Source organism: Pomacea canaliculata, linkage group LG10 (genome assembly GCF_003073045.1).
Source record: "Pomacea canaliculata isolate SZHN2017 linkage group LG10, ASM307304v1, whole genome shotgun sequence".
NCBI classification, from domain to species: domain Eukaryota; kingdom Metazoa; phylum Mollusca; class Gastropoda; order Architaenioglossa; family Ampullariidae; genus Pomacea; species Pomacea canaliculata.
In genome coordinates, this window is record NC_037599.1 from 14,526,875 (window position 1) to 14,539,086 (window position 12,212).

Genomic DNA, 12,212 nt, shown 5'->3' on the forward strand with positions numbered 1-12,212 from the left:
AATAAGGACGAGCTATAGTAGGTGCAACAAAGATATATGTCTTAAGTCCAGATCAGAAGGTATGTACTGACTCTGCTGTGCGGAGAGATGGAGGCAGGCCATTCCAAATACTGGGGCCAGAAAAGGAGTGACAGCGATGGCTGAATGTCTTCAGTCTGACACGTGGAAGAGAGAAAACAGGCGTGGGCCGAGCAAACTGATCTGCAGGGATGATACAGCAACAAAAGCTCAGACAGAATGGGAAAAATCATGAACAACATGAAAGCAAAGCGTGGCGATCTTGAATTTGATGAAAGCCTGAACTATCAACCAGTGGAGATTGTGCAGAAGCAGTGTGGCATGTCAACCTTCTGCTTACAGAATACGATACAAGCAGCATTGTTCTAAGCTCTCTGGAGCTTGTCAAGCAGGCAGTCATGAAGACATACAAAGAGAGAGTTACAGTAATCGAGCCTGGATAACACAGAGAGGAGATGCCTGATGTGGTTGGTCATGCAAAGTTCAAGATGGATTTCCAAACAGTTGACATGACACTAAAACAACAATAATGCATCGAAACTATCTCCAAGATTTCTGACAGATTGGGAGAAAGTGATGGTGGATCCGAAGAAAGTGAGTGATTTAGACAAAGCAGGTGTTTAAGCATATGTTCAGATGCTCTCTGGATGACTTCAGTTTTCTCCCCACTGAGAAATTAATTTGCTTGCTAACATCCAGTGCTTGACAGAGTCAAGGGTTTGCTAAGTACTGGTGAATTGACTGTGGAGATGGCAAGCTGTGCCACTGTGCCAGATGCCAGGAGCTCAGTATCGTCAGCATACATGTGATACTGCAAGCCAAAGTGGTGGATCACAGTCCTTGGCACAAAATCTGCAAAGTACACTTCAGAAGAGTCAGAGAAGCTGGGATTAGTTAATGAGTGGTGAAGACTCGCCCTGATGGAGTTGACTTCTTCCAGGAAAAATGTGCAGAATGCATCTGGCAGCTGCGTGACATGGCAAAGGTTACGAAGTGCAGTTTTTGTTAACGATGTGACCAACTATTTGAAACAGTTCTCAAAAATAAAGTTTGGAACTGAAAGTAAAAGCAACAGGCATCAGCTCTAATGCCACTGATATGGCCACACAGAAGTTGTAAATTAAAAAAATAAAATCACTGTAAATAGTGTTAAAACATTTGTTAACAGGCAATGAGACAGTAGTGAGAACAATGGGGACAATGCAACACATGATATTATCAATGTCTAATTGATTTGAAAGCAATGATACAGTGGTGAGGACAATGGGGGAGATGCAAATGTGCATACCATCAATTGCAGGGAACACATGGAAATCAAAGCTATATCAAACAAGCCTATTTCTCTTCTTTTTCATGCAAACTTGCATAACTTCCTTAGATCTAGATCAAATTTTGCCAGACTGAAATGTCATAGACTTGACTAAAGACAGAGTGTATCCAGATCTGCTAAGTAACAGTATTTTTAAAATCTCTTGTTGTGTAAAATTATTTTTGTTTGTAAGAGTGGGGGACTGGTGCTATTCAAAAACTTTCTTGCTTTCTTGTGAATAAACTGATTATTTGATCAGCTGATATGTGTGCAAAGCCTAATCTAGTAAATAGAATAAACTTCCAAAACTACTTTTTTTCACTTCTTGATCTTCAGAAATCTGTTGGATTCACATTAGTGTTAACAAGTGAAGAACTTCATAAAACTGCTCTTTTCTTCTCTTTTTTAAAAAAAAGCAAAATCTCAGTATTATGCCTATAATTCAGAAAATCAGAAATTTCAATTTTAGGGTCTAAATGCCACAGTATACTTTGGTCCTTTATGTAAAACTTTATACAGTCTAGTTTTTCACTGAAGACAAAGGATTATGGGTGGAACTGGGTATTTCTGCATCATGCATTAACCCACAAACAGAATATTGTGCATTCGACACAGTTTAGGGCAAGAAATAGAAAGTGGTAGTGATAAGCTTACCAGTCTCTGTCCATCCACTTGGGGTCGAAAAAACAGCACGAGTCTCCTGATCAGATTTGACAACATGGCTAAATCAAGCTGACTTTTCTTTGTTGCCTCCAAGAGCAGTATGTCAAACTCATTTCGAAGACAAGCATACTGCCAAAGACCAAAACTTTATTAAGACACACCCATAGTTTTTAAATGTGCAATCAAGAAACTGTTTGCAAAAGCATATGATTTATTCAACTAAGTAAAACAATGACAGTATTGCAAAAAAAAAAAAAAAAACTTCCAGCACCAAAACATTGCTTAGACGGTAATGATAATTAAATAATAACTCATCCAAAGTGTTGCATATGCATGCCATATCTGCAGCCTAATCTCAGTGTGCTGCGCATAAAAGATGTATGCAAAGTTTTCACTATTTACATAAACCAAAATACCAATGTTTATTTATATAGTGTCATATCTGGTCTTTCTTATTTTGACAAAAACTGTTAAGTAGTGGTGAGGGGTGGTTTTGGTGTTTTATGCAGAGATGATGTCCCTTCACCTATGTGTGCAAAGAGGGGTGACGAGATGAATAAGAACACTGAAACTTATTGTTTTTGAGGCCAGCATCCATTATTATTATGTTTGTGTGTTTTTCTTCTGAGTAAAGTGCTTTGAGCCTGCCTTCAATGGTGGGGAAAAGCTCAATACAAATCAATTGTATTATGTATTATTATTAAACCACAGATACATATATGATAATGTCCCTCACTTGGGAATTGTTGCCACAACAACTTCAGTTTAAAAACAGTAAAAATATCCACAAGCCCTGTAAAGGGGAAGGTCATCGCTAATATATCTTTTATATCTAAATTAAATCTAGAACTTGAAATAAGGTGGGTTGTGCAAAGGGCCTGAAAAGCCAGCAAATCTGCTTTAGACAAGTTCCACCCACCCAAGGGAAATTTTTTTTATCTTGCTCCAAGGTAGTTAAAAGTTTTGTTATAAGGGGAATTTAATTGCTGCCATGTCATCATGTATAATCCAGTCAAAATCCAGTAACAATGTGGGGCTGCCGACTGATAAAATTACAGCAGACACAGTGCTGTTGTACAGCTGACAGAAAGTGTTTGATCCTTTATTCAAAAGGCAGAGATCAATTTCCAAAAAAAAAACAACAACAAAAATCCCAACAACTCTACCCTAGCATCAGCTTTTACATGTTTAAAGGGTTGCCGACAGAAGTACCCCAGAAGAAGGATGGAAGAAGGAAGATGTCAAGAGATCTAAGCAGATAAATACAGCAGTGACACTAGGGTAATCTAGGCAGCAATAGCCTTCAGAAGAGAGGAAAGTGGCATTCAGCTAAACAAAAGGTGAGAGCAGATAAGAAAAGCAACTCCACCTGAAGGACATCAGTCTGTGAGTCCTGACAAAAAACTTGAAAGTCTTTGAAGGAAAAAAAAAAGGTGGAAGGTAGGTGGAACACAACCCTTTTATCAATATGCTGATAATTTCTGGGTACTCTCGTAAAAATCTTTAGTTAAACTTAGGGACTGAAATGATTTTAATACACTAACCTGTTTGCACCTCGCACGATAGCCACGATAGACAGACTGGATTTTCTTTGCGCTGGCATCTCTGATCCTCTGATTCTGACCAAAAACAGCAGAATTTACATACAGAAAATAATCATCTATGATCTATACAAGTAAAGCTTGTGAGTAAAGAAAAGTTTAAAATGGTCTCATAAATGCTGTTCATGTTTACCTCTCGCTTTCGCCTCTCCTCTTGGGCTCTTTTCAGAAGTACTTCCTTGGGTTCCTGCGGAAAATCCAAAATCACTCAAGTTTCAAGTGCATATATTGTCGTTAAATGATTATCTCAAAGATGATAACAACACTGAGCAGAAGGCATACATAATACTGAACAGTAGTGTGCACACAAACAATACAATGTAGAACAAAGCACACTAGTGTAGTACACTACCTACATTTTACACAAGCAGGCATATAAAAACAGCAAAAGCTCAGATGTCAAAAAAGGTTTCGCACAAAAATGTGCCACAAGATCACCATCTCATTCATGCAGTTTGATTTTTGACAAATATAGAGAAATTATGTTCTATTATATTTTATAAGGGCCAGGTAAGAGAAAAATAGGAAAAGCATAAGGATAAAGGGGTGGGCCAGCTCATCACCCAGAGGGTGGGTGCTCATCCCCAGCACGAGAAGCCAGGTCCACAGGGGCTACAAGAAACCTTGAAAGGTCTATGCCACGAAGACCAGCAGAAGAACTGGCTTATGAACATGAAGAAGTCATCCACTGTGCCTCTAATTCTATCCGTTGCTATAATCATGCACTGTAGTAATGGCTGCAGAATGCATTCCACAAATGAACTGGCCAACAATCATGAGCAAGCCTTGTGGTTGTTCAAAATCTACATCACCATCTTTTATCAAGACAAAGAAATCACAAAAATCATTGTCACTATCAAATATTTAAAGAAGTTGGAGATAAGGGCTTTGACCCCCTTATTCATCTAGTCTCACTGATGATGAAACACATGAGCCTGATAAATGACGGGTGGTTTTTTTAGGGTCAGGTGACAACCAGCATCAACTTCAGAGTGGACCAATTACACATCATGAAGTGTTGAAGAGGAATGATCGATGACTTCTTCAGGCAAATCAACACCTTACAGGGCTTCTGCTAAGCTAAATTCTTTGGGGACCCAGGGACCCTTTCTTCAGATTTTTAAGGGGTCCCTGTTCTTCGCCCAAATTTGAAGGGGACCCCATTGACGAAAATTGAAGGTGTCCTCCGAACTTTTAATGCGTACTGTACGCAATTTTTTGCGTAAGCAGAAGCCCTGCCTTAGCACTCAAGCAGCAGTGTGGGAACTGCAGAACTAGTCATGAACCTCACAAATGTCCTACCTTTAGGGACACATGCCACTTCTGTGATAAGAAGGCACACTGGCAGTGCATGTGTCATTAGCGGAAGAAGACAGATTAATCCATTAGTTAAAATGCTAGGAATCAAACAGGCCAAAACAAAGAATGAAGATCCATGATGCTTATTCTGAGAATGCTGATTCTTTAGGTGGTTAAAAAAAAAAAAAGGTCCATCCATATCACTCCATCAGCATATGCAACATCAACCTGGACATAATGATCTCTGAGAAGTCTGATATATGCAAGATTAATAATAATAAATGTAAAATTTGTAAAGCGCATGCTCACACTCCTAAAGGCCTATTCCTAAGCTGCAATGTTCTTGTACAAAAAACTCGCGCCTAGACAGCTTAGCGCCATCGTCCTATTCCCACGTAGCTAGGCCACACAAGTGTCTTGCGAGCTGACGTCATCCGCGCAGCGCATTATGGGTAGTCAACAATATGGCAGACATCGACGACGAGATAATTTTGGAAGCAACTGAAGCTACGATAGTGATATTGCATAATGTATCGGAGAGAAAGAAAAAGATATGTGGGTGAGGGAGTGGGGAACGCGAAGGAGTCGCTTAGGAGCATATTCATGTCTTATAAAATATTTTCGGAACTTTCACAAGAGTACGTGCAGACGCTTTCTGCAAATGTCATCTTCCACTCTTAAATTGTTACGGTTGTTACCTGATATACCATTGCCCACAACACGAGCGATTTCCATGAGGGTATTCTAGCCTTATATCTGTTCATGTAATCGGGGTGTGCAGTGTCGAACAGACACGGATAATTCTCCCAAAGAGAAGTCATGAGAAATCTAACTTTAAATTCTCACATGGCGGATCTCCGCTATGTTGTATAGCTCTTACTTCGGCGACCCTCCCTTATGATATTTCCACCTTCCCAACTATTATCCGACCTCAAGACTCGACCGTCCATCAGAAAAAAAAAAGTGAAAGAGAGGTAGGAGAGGAGGAGTTCAGTGCCGGCTGAGGAAATACGGTCTAAATGACAAATGTAAATCTCCACCACTACTACACCTCAGCACCAATCGAGGTGCAAATGGTGGGAAACAGAACGGTGACCTCAATTTTAATGAAAATTTTCCTTTGTCAAAGAGCGGGGGACTTTCAATAGAAACGAAAAACGTGACAAGTCTCTGTGTTGGTCACTTAAATGTGCAGTCAGTCTGCAAAAAGGCTGTGGACATTCATGATTTAGTGTTGGATAATGACTTTGATGTATTTTTCTTGTCAGAGACATGGTTAAAAGAGATAGGTGAAGAATCAGTAATCAAAGACCTTACGCCACAGGGCTATACATTTGCACAAAATCCCAGGAGTGGTAGGAGTGGGGGTGGAGTTGGAGTTTTATTTAAAGTACATTTGAAATTTACAGTGTTGAAGAGACAAACACAGTACAGGTCCTTTGAATACATAACAGCAAGACTGACATTAGCCAAGCAGACATTAGAGATCATTTGTTTGTATAGACCTCCTCCATCGAAAAAGAATCAGCTTTCCGATTCTCTGTTTCATGAGGAATTTACTATGCTGCTGGACAGTTTACTCACAAAGGAGAAAATTCTTATTTTGGGGGATGTAAATTTTCACTTTGATAGACCTCAAGATAGTGATGTGAAGCGGTTGATTGAGGCTTTAGATAGCCGTGGTCTTTGTCAGCTGATTGATAAACCAACTCATAGACTTGGACACATTCTTGACTGGGTTATCACTCGTGCGCCATCAGAGTCACTGGTTGTCAGCTGTTGTCGAGGATTTTTTTATTTCAGACCATTTTGTGCAGTCCTTGGTGACTGATCTTTCTCGACCAAGGCGTAGAAAGACATCTGTTTTGTGTAGAAATTTGAAGAAGGTTGACCTGAACGCTTTCAGAGAAGACCTGCTTCAGTCAAAGTTGTTATTAGATCCTCCCACAGATGTTGATGGGTTAGCAGAGTTATATAATCAGACTTTACTAGAGCTGCTTGATAAGCATGTGCCTGCAGTCAGCAAAATTGTTGTAGATAGACCAGATTGTGCGTGGTTTTGTGAGGGGGTGAGTGAAGCCAAGAAACAGAGACGGCTGGCAGAGAAAAAGTGGAGGAGGACCAAACTTGAGATTGACAGACAGCTGTATAAGTTAGCCAGAAATAAATATGTTTGTGCTGTAAAAAAGGCTAAGTCGCTATTCGTGCAAGAGCAGCTAGAGGCTGCGAGTGGAAATCCCAGAAAGATTTTTGACATTGTGAACAGCTTGTTGGGTAAGAACGGAACTAGTCCGGTTCTTCCTGAGGTGGATGTCAAGTCAGCTGCTGATCAGCTGTCTTCCTTCTTTGTTAATAAGATACAGGAAATTAGTGCTGGACTTGAGAGTGCAGCTTGTGAGTTGCCAGAGTGTGAGGCAGATTATTCTGTGCCATTTGCTGGTGTTCCGCTGACTTCTTTTACGTGTATTGATGAGAGTTACTTGAGGAAACTTGTAGCGAGATCAACTAAAACTTCATGTGCCGTGGATCCTGTACCAACTAAATTTATTCTTCAACTTCTGGACATTCTATTTCCTGTCATCTTGGACATTATTAATGCCAGTTTGAGAGCAGAATGTGTTCCACGGTGTTTTAAACAGGCTGTTGTGAAGCCCTTGTTGAAAAAAACGAACCTGGATCCCTCCGACTGTAAAAACTATCGTCCAGTGTCAAATTTATCATATATTTCCAAGCTACTGGAGAGGGTGGTTGCAGAGCAGCTTATGACCCATTTTATTAATTATGGCTGCCTAGATAAATTTCAGTCAGCATATCGTCCTGGCTTCAGCACAGAAACTGCTCTTCTTCGTGTGACAAATGACATTCTTTGTAGTGTCAACTCTGGCAACTTAGTGCTGTTAGTATTACTTGACCTGAGTAGTGCGTTTGACACCATCAACCACCGCATGCTGCTCCAGAGATTGTCGTCAGAGGCTGGTATCCAGGGCGCTGCACTGCAGTGGATTGCCTCCTATCTTGCCGAGAGATCTCAGAGAGTGATTGTCGGCTCTGCAAGCTCTGAGGCAGTTCCTCTGGTGTGTGGCGTACCACAGGGCTCCGTTTTGGGTCCATTATTATTTTCGCTATATGTTTCACAGCTTGGACGGGTCATCGAACGCTTTCAGATGGGATGTCAGTTCTTTGCGGACGATACACAGATTCTGAGCAGTTTCCCCCCCGACCCGGCAGTGGCTAGGGTTGCGCTTCAACGACTTGAATCTTGTTGTGTTGCGGTGAAGGCGTGGATGACCAGGAATCGTCTTAAACTCAATGACGACAAGACAGAAGCGTTACTGTGTGGCCCCAGGGCCAGACGGGAGCAGATTGGCATTAGTGCCGTGCAGGTCGGTGATGCCTCCATAGCCTTTGCTGACTGTGTACGGGATCTAGGGCTGTTTATTGATGCAGAGCTCTCCATGTGCAACCATGTCAGTTCTGTTGTGGCTAAGTCCTACTACTTTTTGAGGACTTTAGGTAGACTACGGCCCATGCTGACTGAAGCTGCTGCAAACTCACTTGCTGTGGCTACCATCACATCACGATTGGACTATTGTAACAGTGCATTGTGGGGTCTACCTGCTACTCAGTTGGATCGGCTCCAAAGAGTTCAAAACACAGCTGCCAGGATTGTCACCCGTGCAAAGTCGTCCACTGAGCACATCACCCCGATCCTACAGAGCCTTCATTGGCTCCCAATGAACAAGCGTATTGACCACAAAGTACTTTCCATTGCCCAGTCCTGCATGTCTAAAACTGCTCCTGACTATTTGCAGGAAATAGTTCCTCCGTACCAGCTGTCACGTAGCCTGCGCTCAGGCTCCCAGTCACGCTTCTGTCTCCCTGCAGTGGAAGACACCAACAAGAAGCGCACTCTTAAAAAATGCGGCACCTAAGCTGTGGAATGCTCTGCCATCGTCACTCTCCACCATCACCTCACCAACCACGTTCCGCAAGAAACTGAAAACCCATCTGTTTCTTTCAAGCCAGTCTTAAACTACCAAGAAACACTTCTGTCCATTTTTTACTTTTCCTGGTGTTTTATATATTTGTTCACTTTTTTTTTTTGTTCTTCATTTGTTCTTTTTTCTGCGCAATGAGCATTCTTCGGAATGGATACTTGCGCATTACAAATCGACATCATCATCATCATCATCATGAGCACACAGCTCTCCTCCGACCACATCGTCATTGTTTACAATGCGGAGGTAAGAAGGGAGCCAACTGTGTTCCAGCATTCCGACTGGCTACAGCCCTACTGTGTAGATCGGCCTAGCGAGAAAATAGAAACATGCGCTGTATCTCGAAACTCAGCAAGAAGGCCTCTCTGCGTGCCGTGTGCTAAGGCCTTGCGGGGGCTGCTAACCCCACTAAGTGTCCAACATTGCAGCGTCGGAATAGGCCTTAAGGAGTATGCTCTTAGCGCTTAAGAACAAGAACGAAACATGGACAGCATACAAGGGACAGGAAAACAAATAACAACAAATGAACTATAAAAGAACAAACAACAGTACCAACGCAGAATAAAATCAAATGCAGAAAAGACGAAGAGGACCAAATAACAAGAATAAGAGCCGAGAGTGACATAATATTGCAAATGGACTAGCATTATGGGAAAGGTCATTAGAAAAAGTGCTTATGGAAGAGGTGCATTTTCAGATTATACTGAAAGACTGATAACGGAGCTTCAGGTGACACTTTCTTTATGCACCTACAAGCGGATATACAGAAAACACTATCAACTATATACCACCAAAGAACACTTATCTGACTGACTAAAATGGACAAGAGTGTGAACAGTCACTATCAACCTTCAGCTATGCAACAATGGCAACTTCCCTAAAATAAAATGGGTGGTCTGGTGCCGCAACAGTTAATGCCTGTCACCAATACAGTGACGGTTGGCTGTCCTGGGTTCAGCTCTCATCTAAGGCACACTGTTCTTTCTCTGCATGTGGCATCTTTTTACAGGCCTCGCTGCCTTGCTGTGATATAGCCTTATGATGATGATGATGATGATGTAGTTTTATAGCGCGCCAGTATCCGCATCACAAAGATGCGCTCAATGCGCGGTAATCCCAGCAGCCACCAAACTGCAGGTCAAATGAAAACTTCAAAAAAGTTTAAACAAGTGAGTCTTCAGATTTTTCTTGAAAGATCCAATACTATCAGACTCCTTGGTCGAGAGGGGAAGCGAGTTCCACAAAAGCGGGGCTACATTGGAGAAGGATCTGAAACCCGCAGTCTTCTTATTAGCATTCCCTGACTGAACACTCGGTCGTTCAAGTCTGAAGTGTGCTGCTGAACGAAGGTTCCGCTGGGGTTGGTAACAGCGAATGAGTTCTTGCAGATAGGCAGGCGCAAGGTCGTGAAGACAGCCATAGGTTAAGGTTAACAATTTATGCTCAATTCGCTTCTCCACAGGAAGCCAGTGTAGGTCGCGTAGTACAGGAGTAATATGGTCAGTTGTTTTCTTTCCTTACATACTGGCTCGATGAAAAAAACAAATCCCCTCACCTAAAAACAAAATTCTGTTGTTGATGTAGCAGGACCAGCAATCACAGGCCTATCTACTCGTGAGGGTTGAACCTCATCACAATCCACTGCAAGATCTTGAAAGATCTCACAACTGGGAAATTTCAAAGACCCAGCATACCTCAGTGTGAAGTGCAATGCAGAGTCATTCATCAACCCATGTTTAAATTACCCACTGGGACTAATAAAGTTAGTCATTGCGATGAGAAAGTGAAAGGGTTAGAAGATGGACTAGTACTGTGCAGATCATTGTTAGAAGTACTGCTCATGGAAGATATGTGTTATTAGTGCATATTTAAAGGATTTGATGGTGGGTAGTGGTGGATATGAATGGGGAGAGAGTTCCATTGTTTTGCTGCACAGTACTTAAGTCCTGTGACCATAAGAGCCTGCAAAGAAATAAATACACAGCACAGAAAACTTTTATTGAATGTGAGAACGGATGAGTTGCCAGTTCAGAAGATGAAGGAATGGAGTGATATTGTCCCTTTTCCAAGATGTGCTGTACTTTCTGGAGTCTATGACTAAGGTTTGCGTATGGCGAATTTTCGTGGACTGATGAGCGATAATTGAGGTCTTTTTCTCGAACACAAGAAGGCTTACACTTTATCATCTTTTAGGCTTGTATCGTACCATCCAATCTTTGACGCCACTGATAATGGCTTCCATTGTGCTAATAACAGAGTGAGAGTCACTCAGCGGAGTGGACCAGTACAGTTACGTGTCATCAGTGTAGCAGTCTGAAACGTCCATGCAGTACTAAACGTCTCGGTATAGTCTGCGCCTGCGCATGAAGCGAAACTTCACTTCGTTATCGTTGCTCTAACTGCATAGCCATTTTTTTCTTTCTTTTCTTCACCGATTTACCATAACTTTTTTACTTTTACTATTTTACTTGTTAACTCTAACCATGTGTTTTCTTGTACGTCTCGGTATCTGGTTTCATTAAGCAGTTACTATACACCTTGTCAAGTCTCACTTTTCGTCGATTTACTTTACAGGTTATTATGTGATTTCTTATTCATAGCCTTTTCGTTTAAGATTTTAATTTTGATCCTTTTATAGCAGTTTATGTAATTCATCAGCAAATGTTTTCTTAACAGCTTTGTTGCATGCGCTGACTATACCGAGACGTTTAGTACTGCAAGAACGTTTCAGACCGCTACAATCAGCACATAACTGATGAGAAACATGGTGAGACATGGTATTTAACTCATGGCATCTGACCTACGGCCATGCTGTCTAGATATATGCCTGCCTGTGATTTGCGTAACACAACAGCGTGAAGAGGGAATACATTTTTTACCAACATAGAAAGGTTGCGTTTTAAAGCAGTATAAGCATGTTCTTAAACAAAACGCTTAAAACTGCCAAAACTAACTTGCTGATAGAACCTTAGCCATAAGCCCCTGAGCCACCTTACATTAGTAATTTGTTATACTAGCTTACTACATCGCTTAATAAACCGTCAGAAAGGCAACTGAATCTTCTCACCTTTCTGCTCGCTCCTCTAAGAGACTGAGTTGGTCTCGTTCGAAAATCTCCTTCGAAATTCCACATCCCTTTCTGTTTGTCTTCAGTCTTTATTTTAGAAAAAAAACGCGTCGTTTGCTGTGCAGCTTAAACTGAAAGGTCTTTTCTAGAAGTCGATATATACATATGCGATCGCAAATAACACTATTGCATATGTACTCCTAAAAGCAATTGGGCAACTTTATCAGCAACAGCTAACCAAAATCCACGACACACAA

At 41.4% G+C, this 12,212-nt stretch overlaps 1 protein-coding gene across 2 annotated transcripts in view; it reads right to left on the reverse strand.

Moving 5' to 3' along the window:
• LOC112574547 (ubiquitin-protein ligase E3C-like) overlaps window positions 1-12,195 on the reverse strand; it is a 48,232-nt gene extending 36,037 nt beyond the window's left edge. For both annotated transcript variants that reach the window (XM_025255699.1, XM_025255700.1), the window contains exons 1-4: window positions 11,956-12,195; window positions 3,725-3,778; window positions 3,535-3,609; window positions 1,982-2,119 (exon numbers count right to left, since the gene is read on the reverse strand). In XM_025255699.1, the coding sequence (XP_025111484.1) occupies window positions 1,982-2,119; window positions 3,535-3,609; window positions 3,725-3,778; window positions 11,956-12,021 (333 nt within the window). In that variant the 5' untranslated portion in view covers window positions 12,022-12,195. The remainder of the gene's footprint in view (window positions 1-1,981; window positions 2,120-3,534; window positions 3,610-3,724; window positions 3,779-11,955) is intronic.
• Between the last annotated feature and the right edge of the window lie 17 nt (window positions 12,196-12,212).